This window comes from Dendrobium catenatum, unplaced genomic scaffold (genome assembly GCF_001605985.2).
Source record: "Dendrobium catenatum unplaced genomic scaffold, ASM160598v2 original_scaffold_76227, whole genome shotgun sequence".
Classification (NCBI taxonomy): domain Eukaryota; kingdom Viridiplantae; phylum Streptophyta; class Magnoliopsida; order Asparagales; family Orchidaceae; genus Dendrobium; species Dendrobium catenatum.
The window spans coordinates 449,630-470,080 of record NW_021394673.1 but is presented as its reverse complement, the minus strand read 5'-3'; the positions used below and the strand labels follow the sequence as shown (position 1 = coordinate 470,080).

Below are 20,451 nucleotides of genomic sequence, written 5' to 3'. Positions count from 1 at the left end.
CCATGTTGCTCCTAGTCTTGCCTATTGCCATCGCTTTCCTTGCCCGAGCCCGCCTATACCAATTGACCTTTAGGGAGCCCACCTCCATCATCATTGGCCTCACTCAAGTTGTTTCATGTATAAAAGAGAGAGAGAGAGAGAGAAAAAAAAAGATAACACAATATTTTGATATATAAAAAATGTATCTTAATATAAAGATGAGATTATAAATTTAGGTACGTAGCACTAACTAGAGGGTGTTGACTTTTGGATAACAACGATCAAATGATGATAATTAAGTGACATTATTTAGGTAATTGTGGTTAGGAGATAATTTTAATGAAAATATTGATACGACATCACAAAATTAGTTTGATCGGGCACGAATCTCGAGGTAAAAGCTAGTTGGAAACTTCAAAAATTAATTCCAGGAGCAACCGAACTCCGATTTCAGCAAGCTTATAGTCAAACTGAGCGTCTCGGAAATACAAACCCAACGACACCAAGATGAACCCAATCCGAGCCCCAATGAGTCTGAATCAAGGACCTGAAGCGCTATTGAAAGGTTCAAACCGCAATTTGAGTTACCAAACGGTCTCCGATTTTAACGAGCTTATACTCGAATCGATTGGCTCGACGAGACAAATCCAACGAGCCCAAGATCACCAAATTCCGACATTATTAAGGTCTCCAAATGTCCAACGAACGGTGCACGATCGAAGAGTTCATTATCGGTCGTCCATTCAAACCACTCTCTATTCGCCCATGATCTCACACCTATTTACGAGCTATGCCACTCCAAAAAAACTATAAATAGAGCCCTCATTCTACACAAAGGGGACTCAAGTGAAGAGAGAGAAGAAGAAGAGAAGGAGGAGGAGAAGGAAGAAGCTCCTCCTGGACCACCGCCGGAGCTCTTCCCGCCGCCTGAAGACGCCGGAACTCTGCCGGATTTTCGGGAAACAGAGGGAATTTGCACAACTTTGTAACTTTGTGAGAAGTTGATTGTAAATTGATCGTCTTGATTTGTAAGACGGATCAACCTTTGTACTTCAAACAAATACTAGTGAAACTTTGCAACTGGGCGAGGCCCCGTGGTTTTTTCCCTCTTTCGAGTTTTCCACGTATAAATCTTGGTGTTCACTTCTCTTTTCTTCTTGTGTGCTGAATACTCGTACAACACTAGGACGCAAATTTATAAACTCTACCGCCGCGTATATTCTAGCACGCAACAAATATAATGGCCTAAATTTTAAATACATTTAAATAAAAATATCATAATTAGTTTTATTTCAACAAAAAATAAACGTCTTCTAATTCTAAGTATTTATTTTATAATTATTAATTATTGGTCTTAACCTCCCAATACAAATTGTATAAAGATATTTTTTTAATTTAATATTTACTCTATGATTATACAAACCTCTCTTGATACTTATTTAAATATTATTAGGAATATGTAGGGATGAGAGTCTCGGATCAACTTTCATATGCTTATTAACATAACTTCGTAGGAGAAAAAATTAAAAAAAAAAAAAATGTTTATATTTGTTTATAATATGTCTATTGCATCCTGGAATATTTACGGTGGTAGAAAAATATAAAGTTTAGTGTCTTAGCTTTGTATGAAGACTGTCGACAGCCGTCAGACTTCAACCCAATTGTCGTCGGACCACCGCACGGATGTCAATCGTCGTCAGACTTTAGCCCGACTGTCGTCGAACCACCACCCGAACACCGAACGCCGTCGGACTTCCACCCGGCCGCCGACCGCCACCGGAATTTTGCCCGACCATCGTGGAATTACCGGCCGACTTCCATCATGACCACTGCCTGATGCCGAACTTCTACCGGACCACCGCCCAACATCGTAGTTTCGTCAAGCCACCGCTGGACCACCGATTGAGGCCCAAACTTTTGTCGGACCACCGACAAAAGTTGGAGTTCCACCATACCACCGAATAATGCCTAGACTTTTGTCAGTTCCACCGCATGACACTTGAGTTCTTTTGGATCATCGTTCAACGTTTGAGTTCTGCCGGACTATCGCCCGAAGTTAGAGTTTTGTCGGACTACCGCCTGACGCGGGAGTTCTGTCAAACCACCGTCGGACCAACGACTGAGACCCAAACTCACCGAACCATCAATAAAAGTCAGAGTTTTGCTAGATCACCAAATAATGCCTGGGCTTTCGTTGGACCACCGTTTTACGACTACAGTCTTTTCGGCCCTTATCTGCTACTGACTATGGTCCTTCCGACCTTCATGGCCTACTACGGTCCTTCCGATCTCCATCACCAGAAAACGGTCTTTCTGACCCATGTCTCCTACCGACTACGATCATTCCGACCTCTGTCGTTTACTACGGTCATTTCGACCTCCATCGGCAGACAACGGTCTTCTGACCACTATCTCCCACCGACTACATTCCTTCCGACCTCCCTTGCTAGGTAAAGATCTTTTTGACCACTATCTCATGCCGAATATGATATTTTCGAACTCCCTCACTAGATAACGGTCCTTCTAATCACTGTCACCAAACTCGATTTTTTCTGACCTCCGTCGCCCACCGCTATGGTTCTACCGACTAAACAAATGTTTCAATACTAATTCTTCTAATTCCCACAATGTAATATGATGTACATTTGCTACATCAACCCAAGGCCTTCGCCCCAAGGAAGGACCTCATTTGTAATCGACTACAAATAATAATGGATTCATTCAAACTGGATTAGGTCTTGTGATTTTCCTCCCTTTTCAAGAGTTTCCACGTAAAAATCTGCGGTGTCTCTTATGAACGCTACACCCTCTCTTTTCTGTTTGTGTGTTGGATCTTCGTATAAAGTTAAGATATTAAAATTTTATATTTCTCTACCGCTATAAATATTTTAGGACGCAAGAGTAGTAGTAGTTCTTGATTAGAGCATTATCATATATTCGTCTCGTTGTTTTGAATATCTATGTCTCTTTTATGGGCTTATGATATTTTTATTTCACTTCTTTGTTATCATCTGTAAAATTCTCATATTATAACTTTACTATTTTTTACAATTTTATTATTTCACTTATAGTTGTATTTTGATTATTAAAACCATCTCCATATAGCATTCAAAATTTAAAAAAAAAAAAAAAAAAAAAGACAAAGTAAATGGCATAACAATCTCCTTTTTTCCCCCAAAAAGAAGACACTAACTTCAATAATTGATAGGTGGATTTAACTCTTCTTCAACAAAAACAAATGCTCCAAACAAAGCCGCTAACTTCAATAAAAATATCCACTCCCACTGTCCCACAGCTAATATGACGCTGTTTTCGCCCGCTTTAGCACCGGCGTCTTTTAGCCTTTACTCCACGTGGCTCAGTCCCCCAATCCGCGCTCACGAGCCACATTTGCTGGCTTCTACGCGTTCATTACAGAGCCCCTAAAACTACGCCATACTCTCTCATCATCGCCGTCCACGTGCCCCTTCCACAAATCTGACGATCGGAATTCATAGCCCGTTCCATACAAGGATTCCGCCCCCTCTCTCCTGCATATCCCAGCGCCTGCCGTCGATTAGTCGGTCAGCGAACACCCGCACGCCCCGCACGTGTCCGTATCTTATTCGTTCACCGGCGTTACGCGGACTCGATATGAAACCGAGCATGATAAGCGAATAATATTCCGCGGCATATCTTATCCTCCTTTGCATAACTGCTGAAGCCACCTTGCCCGATACTCAATCGGATGGTCAGTGAAGAAGATTTCGAACACAAGGCGCGATCGGAAGCGTCCGTTTATCGTGCTCCGCTGGCCTTGCGTAGGCGGGAGTTCGCGCGAGTTAGCCGACCGCATAGCATCGTGGGGGGTATTTATCGTTATTTTTTGCTGTATATCTGTATCTTCGGTGCTATATCTGGGAACGGAAATCTTCCTGAGAGAAGGGTTGCTTATATTAGGAAATTTAGGGCTTTGCGTGCCATTGCGAGGAGATTTGGCATAGAAGTTTGGATTTTCTTTGTGCAGATCTTTAGTTGCTGTGCTTCTGATTAAACGCACGATCCTTTTATCCGAATTCAAGTTTTGGGAAGGTGAAGTTATCTGTTTTCATCTGGATTTGAGTTTTGCGTGGTGTTTTATTTTGATGGATTGGATTTTTTTTTTCTCATCGAGGATTAGAAACAGGTGTTATGGTGGAAATTCGATTCCTTTTTTAGTTGTAACTGTACAATGTAATTGTGAAAAAAATAACGGTAATTAAAGCCTTGGGTGCTTGAATTTAGAAATCTTCTTGCTAGCTTCATCTTTTGGTTGGGTATAGTTTGAATTGATTGAAACCTAAAGTTGAAATTTTGATTTCAATTTCATACTCAAAAGTCAAAATGAGTGAAAGTGAAATTATCTTTTTTTAGAACATGTTTTCTAACCAACTGAGCCCTTTTTTAAGAGAAAATTATGATTTTTTTCCGTTCTTTCTGTGTGTAATAGTGGAAGAAGCGTCACCTTTGAGGGATTTTGAATGTTTTTTCTGAGTTTGAAACTATTTTGGTTTTCTTACCACGAATCTTAGGATTCTGGTATTATCGTCGTTTTGCAAAACTAGGAATAGATGCAAATTCTGCATTTGGTTAAAATGAAGATCTTGAATTGAACTTTGTCTGCAGAAGATTGAGAAGGAATGGCGATGATGGTAGATCCTCCAAATGGCATTCGATCTGAGGGAAAGCATTACTACTCCATGTGGCGAACCTTGTTTGAGATTGACACAAAGTATGTCCCTATCAAGCCTATAGGCAGAGGAGCTTATGGAATTGTTTGCTCATCTATTAACAGGGAGACAAATGAGAAAGTTGCAATTAAGAAAATCAATAATGTCTTTGATAATCGCATTGATGCCTTGAGAACTTTGCGAGAGTTGAAGCTCCTTAGACATTTACGCCATGAGAATGTTATTGCCTTGAAGGACATCATGATGCCTGCACAGAACAAGAATTTTAGGGATGTCTATCTTGTTTATGAACTGATGGATACTGATCTGCATCAGATTATTAAGTCGCCTCAGCCACTTTCAAATGATCATCTTCAGTATTTTCTCTTCCAGGTATGGATCTCTGCTGGGTCTTCAATCTTCATGCATGATATGTGATGGTGTTTTGATCAAGATTAATTATGCTAATTGGATATTAATATCTTTATTTGGTATTATATTATTATAATCAATTATTGATTAATTAGTGTTAGAATCATCATTGCTATGTTTAATAACTGTTTAATTTTGATAATTAGGTGTGGAATTTTAACCAATTTAGTAATTAACTAAGCTTCTCTTATTAACTATTTATTTAAGCTAATTCAGCTTTAATTATGGATGATAAGTTTTATTATTGTTTAATCACAATAATACAACCTAGTATATTATTGATTAACTTGTTGCTTGTGATTATGATGATTAATTAGCATTTAGATACTTAAATCTGATCAATTATGGAATAAATATTAAATTTTGTTATTAAATACAGATTATTATTCTTGTTTTCTGCTTTTATGTTCTGTAAAACAAGAATTAAGTAAATCATCAAAAATTGTTTTTGCTTTTAGTGAAAACAAAAACAGAACAAAATAAAAGCAAAACGACAATGAAACAAAAAAAAAAAAAGAAAAAAAACTTCCACACATGGTCTTAACATTTGATACAGCAAACAAATTTTTCTTTCAAGCTATTCTTTAAAAATAAGAAGAAAATGTGGTTTTATTAAGTTTTTTTTGGTGGAATTCCATGCTTCCAAGAAAGGTATGTGAAGCTTCCTTGTTTGGATTAATTATTTTGTGCGGATGCCGAACGTCATCCGAATACCAATTGGAATGTGCCACCTCACCCCTACATTCGGTACCGCTGCTCAGTACCGTTGATGTGAGACATTCTGGTTGGTCTCCAGACGGCTGCGTCCGGTCTCCACACAGAATAATTTTTTCCTTGTTTGCCAGTTCTGCTAACACTTGCCAAAAAAATTTATCTAACTGGCAAGTTCCCTTTATATTTATCCATTTAAAAATCAATCTTACTTTCCTCATTGTTTTAGCAGCCACTAATATATTCCTCATTTCCTCTTGTCAGCTACTTAGAGGATTGAAGTACTTGCACTCAGCAAATATACTTCACAGAGACTTAAAGCCTGGGAATTTACTTGTCAATTCCAACTGTGACCTCAAGATCTGTGACTTCGGCCTAGCTCGCGCCAGCTCTGGAAAAAGCCAATTCATGACAGAATATGTTGTGACTCGCTGGTATCGAGCCCCAGAACTTCTCCTTTGCTGCGAGAAATATGGAACATCTATTGACGTTTGGTCCGTTGGCTGCATCTTTGCTGAACTTCTAGGCCGCAAGCCTATCTTCCCTGGAACTGAATGCCTGAATCAGCTCAAACTCATCATTAATGTCCTTGGCACCATGAATGCTAATGATATTGGCTTCATAGACAACCCAAAAGCTCGAAGATTCATAAAGTCTCTCTCATATACTCCAGGAATTCCTCTAAGTTCTCTTTACCCAAATGCAAATCCTTTGGCCCTTGATCTTTTGGGAAAAATGCTTGTTTTTGATCCATCAAAGAGAATAAGTGTCGCTGAAGCACTGGAGCATCCATACATGTCTGGTCTGCTAGATCCAAATGCTGATCCTGCTCCTCAGGTTCCTAATGATCTTGACATAGATGAAGATATTGAAGAAGATGTAATCAGAGAGTTGATGTGGGAGGAGATGCTTCATTACCATCCTCAAGGTTCCTGTTTGTTGAACTGTTAGTTGTTTCCACTTGGTTTCAGGAGTTTAGCTCAGGAGTGTTTGTATTGCAATAAGTTGCTTTTTGTTTGTTTTAGCTGATCTTATCGGATTACTTTGGTTGTCTTGCGTTTTGTGTATATATATACGTATTAATGTGTTTAATGTCTGTAGGGTGTGTTTGACCATCCTTCCAAATTTTGTTGGCTTTATGTAATGACGTTATAAAGCAATTGTGGTTTCAGCACTTTTTGTTTGATGCAGCCTGTCTACTCTATATTCTCTACGAACAAACATTTCTGAACTAAACTTAGGCTTCGTTTGGGACGATTTTTTTACTGCTAGTACAAAAACTTGAAAAAGCCGTCCCAAACGAAGCTTTAGAAAGCAGCAAAAAGCTAATCCAATTACAGCCATAATCATCCGGAGAATAAGTTCTTATTATGTCACTCATGATGAATTAGATTTTGTTTGGGATGACTTTCTCACCGCTTCTTAAAAAGCTACGTTAAAAAATAGCAAGAAAGTCCCCCAAACAAAGTCTAAATTGAAGCCTAAATTGATTAAAAAAATTTACCAATTATTACGCAATACTTGTTGTCAATGGAAGATCACTACTTATATCTTCACTTGCCTAATACTTTCATCTGTTAACTGGACCTCCTTTTGATTATCCCTCATAATTCTCCTTTTTTTAGAGCTAGACAATCTTGTTTAATATGTATAAAAACAACTCATTATGAGACTTCTTCAATGATTAAATGTAGAATCTTCTCAAAAAGTGTACTATGAATTCATTCTCTCTTTTATCTGTTTTTCATCTCATATGCTCATAAGCTAATTAGAAATCACATTTTTAAAAAAGAAATAAATTTGCATGGCTTTATTGATTTAATCTTATAAGAAATTAATACAATTTGATTTTTAGTTTGATCGGTTTTATAAAAGAAAAAAAAAACAAAATAGTTAACAACAAATTAAAGAAAAATAAAAAATATACAATTGGATTGTTGAGATGTCAAAAAAAAATTAGTTCGTACTAAAAAATTGTTTTAGAAAGTAATAAGAAAGCTGTCCCAAAAGAAATCTAAGGTTTCGTTTAGGACGGCTTTCTTGCTGCTTCTTAAAGCAGCTTTTTAGTGCAAAAATTATAATTTTATTACTAGAAAGCGCTTTAAGAAGCAGCAAGAAAGTCATAAGCATCCTCACATTGGCGACTATATGTTTGATGCTTTTTCAAAATTAGAGATGTGAATTATAGAGTTATTCAACCTAAAATTAGATATAATACTCTCAACTGTTCTATTATCTACTTATCAAGTTAACTTAAATGTCAAATGGTGTACTTAGAGCCAAACACATGAGGTCCAGTTGTATCAAAGATGCATTCTTAATATTTAAGAATCAAGTTTTCTTCCCATAAAAATCTTAGAAGGACTGTGTCTTCAAGCACACTTGAAGCTTTCTTTGATACTCTTCTGTCTAGTCTCTTAATAATCTCTCAATTTGCTTGCCATCCCTTATGTTGGGACGAAACAAGCAAGAAAGTAAAAGTAACGGAAAAAATAAATGATACCAGGATTGAACTTGAAAAAATTCAAAATAGGGAAAAAAACCACGGAGCCACACCACACTAAAAAATACACTATGAAAATTAGGAGAAATGAGTACAGATCTTTCTTCTCTCACGCTCTCTCCTTGCTTCTTTTCTCGTATGCATCGTTCTCAATGCCTATCATATAGGAAATACAAGAGAAAGCAAAGTTATATCCACCAAGGGATGCAACCCTTCAAAAAAATGAAAAAGAAAATTGTCTAGTCCATCTCTCAGCGCTACGGTGCCAGTCTGAGCGCTGCGGCACTCAAACCTCTATATTGATCCGCTGCGGTGCCGTATCTAGACTGATGTGGCGTTCCGATCTCTATCGCTTTGTGCCAGGGTGCTTAGGTATGCAGCTTCGGGACGCTCGGGTACATTTTGCGGAAAAAAAACATTTGAGGTCCGAGGGTAAACCCACACCACCCAACGAGCACGACAAATTACTTGAGGTCCAGGGCAACGGAATAACCTGAGATATCAACACAATCAGATTCCACACATAACATCTTACACGTGCTTTTCTTCACTAAGTTTTCGTTTGGGATAGCAGTCATATTGCTTCTTAAAGCCGCTTTTTAGTACAAAAATTTAATTTTTGTATTAAAAAGCTTCTTTAAGAAGCAATAAGAAAGTCGTCACAAACAAAGCCAAAGTCTATCATGTAAGTTAAAAGCTTATATATATTTTTGCTATGCTTTTTATCATTTATTTAAGCATCAGATGGTTGAAATGTTTCAAATGAAAAATCTTTACAATTTGTAAAAGAGAAAAGGACTAAAATAGTCCATTGGCTTTTTACGAAAGATCAAAATGATTCACAATTATATTAAAGAATTTTTTTGGTCCATCAAGTCTTTAAAAAGACTTTTTGGTTCTTTTTTAAGAAATTGAGGGACTAAAACGGTTCTTTAATATACTTATGGACTATTTTGACCTTCTGTAAATAGTTAAGAGACAATTTTGATCATTCTCTCATTTGTGAAAGAATAAATGCAATTTTCTTTATTGAAATCAGATGTGCAAGCTATAGAATTCAAGTACACATCTTACTGTTGTGTTTACTTGGATTGCAATGTAATCATCTGAAGACTGTAAAATGCTTATGAACTGGTCATGTAACAACATCCATTCTTCTTTCGCTCATATACCAAGGTGAGCTGCGTAATAAATAGGGCGGAATAATAATTTTACCTTAAACCTTTACTAAAAGTTTTTTTTTTAATATTTTGATCATTTAAGACAAATCGCACACACAATATATACGCAAGACTCGAACCCAAGACCTCTTAGTTGGTAGTCAAAACTTCCAACCAAAAGACCAAGATGAGCTACGCCCTTTAGAAAAAGTGAACCAAACCTCGAAGGCTCCGTTGATAACGACAGAAAAGGCAAGCTATAATTTCTTCGCCTTTTCTCTCTCTATCTCTTTTATTTTTAATAGCTGTTGTATAATGTGAATTGGACTGGTGAGAGACAAATACTGTAGAGTATCTGCTCATCGATTGAAATGTGAATCGGTGACTTCTTTAAAGAGCACAAGTTGGGCACTCACAACTTTGCCAGCAGGGCTGAAAGATATGAGAATCAGCCTTATGGCTTTAAATTAAAGCAGCACTGTTTTCTTTGCTGGCAAGATTTGAGGACAGGGCTTTTATAGAGGAAAATATTTTGTATAATAATGTCCTAATCAGCAAAATGATGAAGAAAAGTTTTAAAATTTTTATTAAATTCTATTTGCACTTATTTCAAAATAAACTTAATAATTTTAAAACCCACCATCTTAAAAAAATTTATTCAGAATATCCTAACATAATTTTTTTTTTCTTTTGATATGTAATACTAAATCTTTGTATGTGAAATTGGTGTTAAAAGCAGGAAAAATTATTAGGTGCGGAGTGTGCATCGTCCGCACAAGCACTGGGTATCTAGCGGTACCCAGCAGTACCCAGCGGTACCGAGTGATACCTAGCTGGGTACCCTATACTTGTGTGCGGACGGTTCTCCTTGTCCGCACTCCGCACCTAATAATCTCTCTAAAAGCAGAGAGTGTAGCTTATATTAGGGGTTGTTTGATTGGCATTCTAAGGTTTAGTTTGTGAAACTTTATTATTGTTTTCAAAAGCAATTTTTTAGTATAAAAATTTGTTGAAGTAGAAATATTTATATTAAAAAAATAGCTTTAAAAAGCAATAAGAAAGCTAACTCAAACAAAGCCTAAGCATAAAGTAAACAAAGGAGTTTTAAAAATTCAGAATTTTGGACAACTTTGCAATAAAGGCATCAATTCAATTAATATTTTTTAACCAATAAAGTCATTAGATGTCCAAATCTCTCTAAAAAATATAATAAATAAAATAAACATTATCTATTATTTTTTTATTAATGAATTTACAAAAAAAAAATAAAATTATTAAGGGTATGACAAAAAATATTAGTGGATTTACATATATACTACAAATTTTTTTTTATATTTATACATATAATACATAAATTTTTATATGAACATCTTAATATGCTAAACCTAATGACACCCAAGGTGTTTCTTTTCGAGCCCAAATGAGCTCAAATGAAGCAATTGAAGTATGGTTGAAAAGTTTGGAAGATTAATTAAAAGACTAAATGATCTCCAAATCTTAGTGCTTATCGCCAAATTGAGTGACTTGACGAGCTGAATCCAAGAAGCCCAAGATCATTGAATTATGATGACTTTAAGACACTTAAATGATGAATAAATGATGTATAATCAAAGAGTTTGATGTGAGTCATCAGATGTAGTGTTACAAATTTTTTGTTGAATTTATCAAAATACTACTTCTAAAATTCAATAATCACTCCCCATTATACACATGTAAGAGATCTAGACTTAGGATTGAAGTAAGCTTGAAGATGTGAAGAACCATAAAGCTCTACATGATGTTCAATGGCAATAATCATCATGTTCCACCACTTAACCATCGTCATCAAAACGCCACTACTCAGATCGATATTATAGTCAATTTCCCATCATCTGATCGTCATTGACCGTTAATCATCGTTTAACCACTATAATTCAACCACCTTCATCAGACTATCATTGTTCGACTAATACCATATGTTCGTCGTCATTATACATCAACTATTTCTCCCACAATTTTCACTACAACTTTATGAGACCAAACAAGTACTCTAAATTTTATAATCTCATCTTCTCATGTCATGGAGAAGCGCACACTCCATAACTTCAAGCCTATAGTGGATTATTTCAACTAAGCTAAGTCCTATCTTTTTTTCTTTTGGGATTTCTCACGTAGAAACGCTAACTAGTATCTCGTATATTCTTCTATTTTATCTATATGCATGTGAATCTTCACGCAAAATAATTATAATATAAAATTCTCTCTTTATCATCATAAATTTTCTAATACCAAAAACTACAGAGTCATATAAACCATTATAAATTTCTAATTTGTTTCACCGACCATATCCTTAATAGACAAATAAACCAGAAAATTGACATCTTTTTCAACATTTAAGTACTTATCTACTATTAGTTTTGATTAGTTTATAATTAAAATAGTAATCTTTTTTTTTTTAATTTTCCTGATCAGCAATTAATTGATGCAACTTTAATTATGAGCCTCAGTCCTTTTGTTTTTGTAGCTTCATGCATGACACTGACAGGATTTAGCTTTTTGGGATTAGATTATCATAAATGCTGGCGTTTTAATTAATTTCTATTTTTAATCTGTCATTTAATAATCATCATTAAATAAATAAAATTTTGATTAGTGTGGGGTTCACTTCTAATAGTGTCGGTCGATACAAGGCAAACTTTGCAATGTATTAATTAATAAATATGTGATAATTATCAGATATATTAATTGTTTAGGAGCAATTATTACATCCAGTGTCCGAATGCGTTCAGAGACCAATATATAATCACATGCCACGTCACCTAAAACTCGATATTTTGGACTCGATATTGCTCAGTATACATTCGAACCATTCGGTTTTTGACCGGATATAATAATTTCTCATTGTTTAGGGTTCTATCACAGATGGTGCATAATCTGTCAATGTCGCCGCTAGCCATTGGTTGCCTTTGCCACCACCCATCGTCATTGTTGTTGCCTATCGTTGGCCATACCTAGAGACATGTCGCGGCCGGTCACTACCCTTCATTGATGCAGTCGACCGCTACTCATCGTTTCCTACTGCTGCCACTGTTCAACGGCGGTTGTCACTAACAACCAATATCATTCTATCTATATTTATTTTGCACTAATCCAAATAATTTAAATATTTAAATACATTATATTTACTTTTTAAGCAGGCTAAATGGGTCATTAATACTAAAAATTTTCTATTTTTTATAATATTTGACTATTTAAACTATATTAAAATGTATGTATGAAAGATATATTTAATTATAGATAAATAAATATTAATGATTTTTTATATGAATTAAATTTAAGATTTTATATAAATAAATAAATAATAGCCATATAAATACTAAAAGTTTCCTAAGAATCTGCAAATACTATTTTGGGATATTTACATGCATACCACTTTATTTCATGCTATTTACATATCTAATACCTGAAACTTTAATATTACATTCATACCACCCATAAAATAAAAATATTGGTGCATAAAATAAAATATTAAAATTTATAGAGTGGTATGGGTGGTAAAAATGAAATATATGACTCGTATATTTGATATTAAAGCTTTTATATGAGTGCATGGTAGCTATGAAATATTAAACTTTTGAATGTTAGATATGTAAATATCATGAAATAAAATGGTATGTATGTAAATTCTCCACACTGATTGCTTGGCGCCACCCAGTAACATTTTTCTTAAGAGCATCAAAGTGAGATAAAATTGTAAAAGTAATTAACCCCTTAATTTTGTGTTTTTTTGTAAAAGAGTATGACAAAAAATAATATCTTAAAAAAGATGTATATACAAAATAGTTAAATTTTTTATCAAAATAGATAATACTTGTTTAAAATTAAAAAATAAATTTTTTGATAAAATTAAATGAATTTTAAATTTTATCTTGAAAATTTCATTCTCGAACCGACGCCAATAGCTTAGAAATTGAAAACATTATTAATAAGAAAAGTTTTTATGGCATTTTTTTGCTATTTTATATTCTTTTATTTAAATCTTCTACAATTTAGGTAAAATATCTTCTAATTTTAAATAAATTTTATCCTAAAAATATTTGTTTTTATGTCAACGTATTTTGTTATATTTTTATAATAAATTTATAATATTTTAATTTTTAAATAAGAAGCATATTAAATAGTTTTAATAAAAAACAAATCAGTAGCAAGTGATTGAATGTAATTCAAAAATAAAATATTTCAATTAAAAAGGAAATTAGATAAAAATACAATTTTGAAAAGAAAATTTGATTATTGATGTATAATAAAAAAAAAATATTTATATTTAAAATTATTTGAAAAGTTCAAATTATTATGAAGATAGGGATAGAGAGAGAGAGAGACAGAGAGAGAGAGAGATGGGTCAATGGGTCGGGTTCAGGTCCAACTCAAAATTGACTTGGCTTGAATCCAGTCAACTCAGACCTAAGCTGTTTAATAAACATGTCAAAATGTGGATCCAAACCCAACCCGCTAGTAACCCAAATGACCTAATCTTGACCCAATAAGCTGTTTTAATTTTTTTATAGTTTTTTAACATTAAATTTAAATTAATTAATAAAAATGATTATATAGCCATTAAATAAAAAAAATTAAGCAAAAAAATAATTTAACTGGTCAAAATAGGGAATGACATGTCAATCCAAACTCAACCTGTTTATTAAAAGGGTCAACCCAAACCCATATTTTTTCGGTTCGGATCAAGTTGGCGGGTCGGATCATTTTTTGACACCCCTATTTGACTTCCACTTAAAAAATAATAAAAATAGTAAAATAATATCTATAAGTTATTTTTATTATTTAAAAAATAATTTAATTTATTAAAATATATAGCTCAAATACACAAATCAAATAGGTATTTTAAAAAAAATGATCTCAAAAGAGCCTCTTAGCTTTCATGTTTTTCAGTTTTGAAGTAGACACCTCACTTCCCACTTTCTTTCTTTCTTTCTTTTCTTCAAGAAAGAAATAAAAAGTGAAAGTATCAATTCTCTTAGAAACCACATAAGAAGAAAAAAAATATGGAGATTTGAACTCAATAATGCATGAAGAAGAAAGGAAATTTTCAAAAATCTGAAAAACGAGATGGTGTTTGGTATTTTCAGCCACAGCCCTTAATCTCTGATCTTTTAGGCTTCGATTGGGACGATTTTCTTGCTACCTTTTAAAGCAGCTTTCTATTAAAAAGATTTTAATTTTTATACTAAAAAGCTGCTTTAAGAAACAATAAGAAAACCGTCCCAAACGAAACCTTAATGAACTCTCAAACTCACTCATATTTCATAATGGGTCTCATAATTTTCCTGCTTTGTGCCATAAATTACTTGCCATCCCTATAATTTCAACCAGTTCATAACAGATTTCTTGGATGAGCAATTATAAGCTCAAACTTAAGAATTTCCTTGGTTTCTGGGTCAAGAACTAGAGAAAGTTCACTGGGCTTTGCAGGTTTGACACAAGAAGAAATATGCAATTAGAATTCCTTCTTGTTCAGAATATTTATGTTTCCCCTATCTGTGTTATGTGCCAAATGAATGCTGAGAATATCTCCCATCTTTATTTTAAATATGATTGCTCGTTTCGGAGACTGAGGCTTCATTTGGGACGACTTTCTTACTGCTTCTTACAGTAGTTTTTTAATACAAAAATAAAAATATTTGTACTAGAAAGTTGCTTTGAAAAATAGTCAGCACTACAGAAAATTCATGAATTACTGGCGATTCTGACAGGCGATTATGTGATTGCCGGTAATAATGGCGATTTAACCGGCGGTTTTTTAAATGACCGCCGCCAGAATTAGCGGCGGTTAAATAACCACCGGTTATTCTGCCGGCATTAGTTATTACCGGCAGTTTAACTGCCGGTGTTAAGTGATTTTGTTCCGGCCGTGGGAACGCCGCTGGAAAAAGCCCTAAAATAAGTCGTCCCCAGCCTTCCATTTCATTTGCTCACATCGTCCTCTCTCTCCCTTCCGACAGTCGCCCCGTCTCCTCTGCCCTCTCGTGCAATCAAGATGCTCCTCCGACCGCCGACAAGCTCCCTTCGGCCGCCGACAAGCTCCCTCCGGCCGAAGATCTCGTCGACCCCTCTCCGGCATCAAAGCAAGGCCGAAGATCTCGCCAACTCCTCCTTGAATCCGTCGTCTGAGTCCCGTAGGTTTGCATTTTTTATTTTTTATTTTTTATTTTTTATTTTTAATTTTCACCCATAGGAATGACTTCTCCTTTGTGTAGGTGATTAAGAATGAGTTCATAAAAATAAGAGAGCAGAATAAACAAAATCGAGCATCTAACTGTGGGGGTTTAGGAAGCTCTCTTCATACTGGTGGATCTGTTCCTCATACGGAACATAGATGACGATTGGTAAAAGCTTTAAATTAGTTTAATAAATATATTTATATTATTATAAATATATCTTATATTTTCAGAAAGAGTTTCTTAGCCGGGAGCCGACACCGTTGGAGTTGTGTACGAGAACTCATCAACATCTTGCTGAAAATTAGTGGGTTGATGAAAAGGCTAAAAAATGTGAGTATAATTTTTTGGAGTTTGGGAATATAAATTTATTATAATAAAACTCATTCTAATATCAATATATTTTATGGATTTATTTTCGCATGATGATTTTATACGAGCTCGGGAAAGTCGTCAGTCCATTGGTGAGAGATCATCTTCAGAATTGACTCATATTTCTGAGTATCATACATGGTCAGATGTTGTTGGAGGAAGGCAGAGAGGGAGGGTATATGGCTTGGGTTCACAAGGCTATGCTTATGAGGATAGCTCATCCACCTCAACATTTTATGATCCTAGTGGAGCTGAAGAAAGTGTAAGCCAGAGGGTTGCAGCGCTTACGAGAGAGATAGAAGAGATAAAAAATGTTCAAAATGAGATGCAAGTAGAGCTGCGATTCTATAGAGATGAAAATCAAAAGAATAAAGAGCAAGAGCAGCCACATGCATCACCAGACAGCGAGGATACGGAGGAGAACTAGTACTCTTTTTTGTTTGATGAACTTATTGTAAACTTATTTGATTTGATGAACTTATGTTTAAACTTATGATGAACTTATTTGGTTTAACTTATTGTTTGGTTATGAACTTATTATGAGTTGATTTGTTTTAATGAATACATTTGTGATAATTGTTGTGATTGATTATAGTGGCGTGTTGCTCATATTTGTGAAAATTATTGTATTTTTTGTGTGAGTTTAGAATTTAGGGTGAAAATCAGTAAAATAGATGGGAGGCTATCATTTTTTTTTTCAAATGCTACAGGTTTCCGACGGCCAACCGGCGGTTTGGCCGCCGGAAACTTCAATACCGGATGGCTAACCATAGCCGCTGGAAGTTTACTAAAATCGCCTGTATTTACCGCCGACGATGTCCGGCAATACGCCGGCGGTCTCACCACTGGCAAATCCTTCGGTTATGACCGCCGGTCAACCGCCGGTAAATCACCGGCGGACTACGCTGTTAGAACGACGATAACCATACCAGCGACAGCCGGTACGCCACCGGTGGTTCATACCGCATGAAATCCACCGGTGAAAAAAACAGCCGGAAAAAAACCGTCAGAAAAAGGTTTCCTACGCGGTTTTTACCGGTGACTTTTGAACCGCCGAAAAGCCACTGGTGTTTTACAAAACCGCCAGAAATCTAATGCTAACCGCCGGTAATAAATGATTTTCCTGTAGTGAAGAAAGTCGTCCCAAACGAAGCCTGAAAGTTTCTACGATGTTCTCTTCATTTCTTTTGAGATGAAAAGAAAATCAATTAAGCTTAAAATAATATAAAAAATATGCATAATAATAGAGTTAATATTTTATATGATAATCAAGTCAAAATAATTGAGAAAAAAATGATGATGACGATTGAAATTAAGATTCAATATCTAGAATGATTTGATTCTATGTGCTGCCTTAGAAATCAGCTGAACCCACCATCCAAAGCGAGGCCCACAGAAACAACCACCATGAAAATGACATTCCATTTACAATTAATTTTAAATATTAATAACTTACTTTCACTGTGACCACTAATGGAAGTAAATTCTAGAAAAGGCCAAGAATAACAATAAGAAATTCAGAAGAACACAGCAGAAAGGATGGAGGAAGGAACAACAGAGGGAGGTTTGTTGTTTTCTTAGAGTTTTCAGCCACAGGATTCAATCAACCCTGAGCTTTCTCACCAGCTAGAATCTTGCTGAAAGAAAAAACAATTTTTCTCATTAAGAATTGTTCAGTAAATATTACAGAAAATGATTTGCGCTTATAGAATTGGTGGCAGCAAGTCACATGTGTGATGCTAAGTCATGTGAAGCCAGTTCAATGGGCAAATTATTCGGTGCGGAAACCGAACGCCGTTCAGAACCCAATGAAAATGTGTCACGTTACCCCCTACTCGGTACCGCAGCTCGACACTGCTCGGTATTAGATGACGTGATTGCACCTGATTTGTCTCTGAACGATAAACTATATTCGATGTCCGCACAGAATAATCTCTCGTGAACTGAGATTGAATCTGGCAGGGAAAATACTTTCTTCTATGCTCACACGTGAGAGGTCAATTTTATGATAGTATAAAATAGAAAATTTAAATATTATATTGATTTATATTATGAATTGCACTCACCTAACAATTTCTCCCCTAAAGCCTCCACTTGCCAACATCACCACTATGTCTCAACTACTTCTTATTGGAGATTCCAAAGTGAAAACTCCAAACAACTTTTCCTCTTTTTTTTCTTACTTTATTTCAATTTTCCTTCATCTTTACTTCTATTTTTATTCTATAAATTCCACCCTCCTCTCATCACCAAATTCCTCTTCCTCCTCTTCACTCCTCTCCTGTTAAGCTTTCCTCCTTTCCCTACCCAGCTGGGCCTTTTATTTCTAAGGGCTGAGGTTCCGCTCCTCCTCCCTCTCTTCCCCGATCTTCCTCCTCACCTTTTTTCTCTGCTCTTTCCCATACCAAGAGAGATTTCTGTTAATATTCAACCTTGATTTCTGCATAAAAATCACGTCTTTCTCGAAAAATCCGAAACTTATTTTCTAGTAGTTTCTTTTTCAGTTATCTTCAACCCATATGCCGCATCCTTCTTAATGTTTTCAATTGATGTCGCCTATCCTAAGTGAGATCCTGCTCTCAGGGTTTATGATAAACTCTACTCTACGGCGAAGGAGTCATCTTGTTCAATCCTTTTCAGTGGTTTTCCTCTACTGGTTCTATGTGTTTCATGAGCTTGCTTTGATTCCCACTCTCAACTACTTCATCTGATCTATAGCTAGTATTCAGCTGAAGTAACAACATAAGCATTAAAAAAAAAGAGATCTTCTTTCCTTTTTTCTTAAATAGCATCCTACAGTACTGGAACACCATCTGTGTCATCCAGCCAAGAAACAGATTTGCTGCCTGAGATGGATCAGAAAAAGAGAAAGAGAATGCTTTCCAACAGACAGTCGGCTAGGAGGTCAAGGGAGAGGAAGCAGAAGCACGTCGAGGATCTAATAGAACAGGTAAGCCTGCTGAAGAAGGAAAACGGTCAGATTTTAACCATCCTTAATCTTACCAGACAAAACTATGTGAGTTTTGAGGCTGAAAACTCAGTGCTTAGAACACAGATGATGGAGCTCACTTCCAGGCTCAACTCCCTTAATGAAATCGTTCAAAACATGAACTTTTATGGCAACACTAGTGAACCTCATATGATGATTCCTGATAACTTCATTAACCTGTGGAGTTTTCTGTGCAAGAACCAGCCTATTATGGCTTCTTCTGAAATGATCCAGTTCTATTAGATAAGGGCATGCAGTTTCTGTTCTTTTTGGTTTATCACTGTTATGAACATCATGTATGAAATTAAATTATGATATTTGTATAATCTATAAAGTCTATGCATGTTTTATTCTGAAAATAAGGTGATATTTTCAGAATTTAGTTTGTTTTAGTCTGAAAGAACGCTGAACAAATGATCTACTGTGTAATTGGCGATATTGTTGAGTGTTTGGTTGTGTGTTCCTGTCTGTATGTGGCCTATGAGCTGTAATTGCATTCAGTTTGATCAATGTACCTGCAAGGTCTTGTAATAAACTATTGGCTTTTTAATTCTTTGTGCTCTATCCGTTTTACATAGGGTGGGTGGACTTGATTGATTAATGTTATTATACAGCAACAACATACAACATGATTTTTTAACAAATTTTATACTGAATTTATTAATGTTATACTCACTGAATAAATTTACTTTTTTTTTGTGCATTAGTGATCTGAATACTTATATGAGTTATTGAAGAAAGGAGAATAGAAAAACATTTACAGATTTGATTTTGTTTATCAGTAATACTACACTTTAAAAAAATACTTACAACGACGACAACAACAACATCAAGTTTTTGTGCCACTACGTGGGGTCAGCTATATGAATCTTTTTTTTCCATTGTGTCCTGTTAAAACTTAAAAGTTAAATTCTCGTTTAACATTGCCGTTGCCAGGTCCGAAGAAGTACTGGATGAGAAAAGTTGAGGGTTGAGTTAGATAGTAGATAGCCAGCGTAAAACTTGTCAAATAACCATGACATGAATCCTTTAAAAAAAATACTTACATATCAAAAAATTTGATCTTATTTTTATAGAAGAATCAATTAAATTTGCAAGAATATCATTCTTTTTTCAAAAGAAAACTATTAATTCAATTCATCAAAAACTTATGTGACGAAGATTTTCTTTTGAAGCACAGTATCTCTTAACACTTTATATTTAAATCATTAAAAGGAGTTGTAAAGGAGTAGAATGATGTGATTGGTACATGAACTTTCAAGCAATGAGACAATCAAATTGTTAGGCCTTCGATGAAATCGCTTTGCTTACATCACACTTCGTTCTTAAAATAAAGGCAAGTAAGATAAGATGACAAAAGCAAGCTATTTAAATGGACAAGTAGTGGCAAGAAAGTCTCCTGCAT

The 20,451-nt window shown here is 35.1% G+C and overlaps 2 protein-coding genes across 2 annotated transcripts; both read left to right on the top strand.

Annotated features, from left to right (window-relative positions):
* The first annotated feature begins 3,843 nt into the window (after positions 1 to 3,843).
* LOC110116570 (mitogen-activated protein kinase 3) lies at positions 3,844 to 6,996 on the top strand. The gene is made up of 3 exons (XM_020850210.2): positions 3,844 to 4,050; positions 4,624 to 5,060; positions 6,075 to 6,996. The coding sequence occupies exons 2-3, from the start codon at positions 4,638 to 4,640 to the stop codon at positions 6,759 to 6,761; spliced, it is 1,110 nt and encodes a 369-aa protein (XP_020705869.1). The 5' UTR covers positions 3,844 to 4,050; positions 4,624 to 4,637; the 3' UTR covers positions 6,762 to 6,996.
* Positions 6,997 to 15,504: 8,508 nt separating this feature from the next.
* LOC110116565 (basic leucine zipper 25-like) lies at positions 15,505 to 19,289 on the top strand. The gene is made up of 4 exons (XM_028691846.1): positions 15,505 to 15,647; positions 16,274 to 16,483; positions 16,841 to 16,998; positions 18,847 to 19,289. The coding sequence occupies exons 1-4, from the start codon at positions 15,505 to 15,507 to the stop codon at positions 19,287 to 19,289; spliced, it is 954 nt and encodes a 317-aa protein (XP_028547679.1).
* Positions 19,290 to 20,451: the final 1,162 nt, after the last annotated feature.

Bases quoted from the DNA above. Each gene is read 5' to 3' on its own strand.
- LOC110116570 (XM_020850210.2), top strand. From the start codon at position 4,638: ATGGCGATGATGGTAGATCCTCCAAATGGCATTCGATCTGAGGGAAAG. The intron at 5,061-6,074 runs GTATGGATCTCT...TCCTCTTGTCAG, and splicing joins TTCAGTATTTTCTCTTCCAG to CTACTTAGAGGATTGAAGTA.
- LOC110116565 (XM_028691846.1), top strand. From the start codon at position 15,505: ATGCTCCTCCGACCGCCGACAAGCTCCCTTCGGCCGCCGACAAGCTCC. The intron at 15,648-16,273 runs GTTTGCATTTTT...TTATGAGGATAG, and splicing joins CCGTCGTCTGAGTCCCGTAG to CTCATCCACCTCAACATTTT. The intron at 16,999-18,846 runs GTACGCCACCGG...TTTCTTAAATAG, and splicing joins AACCATACCAGCGACAGCCG to CATCCTACAGTACTGGAACA.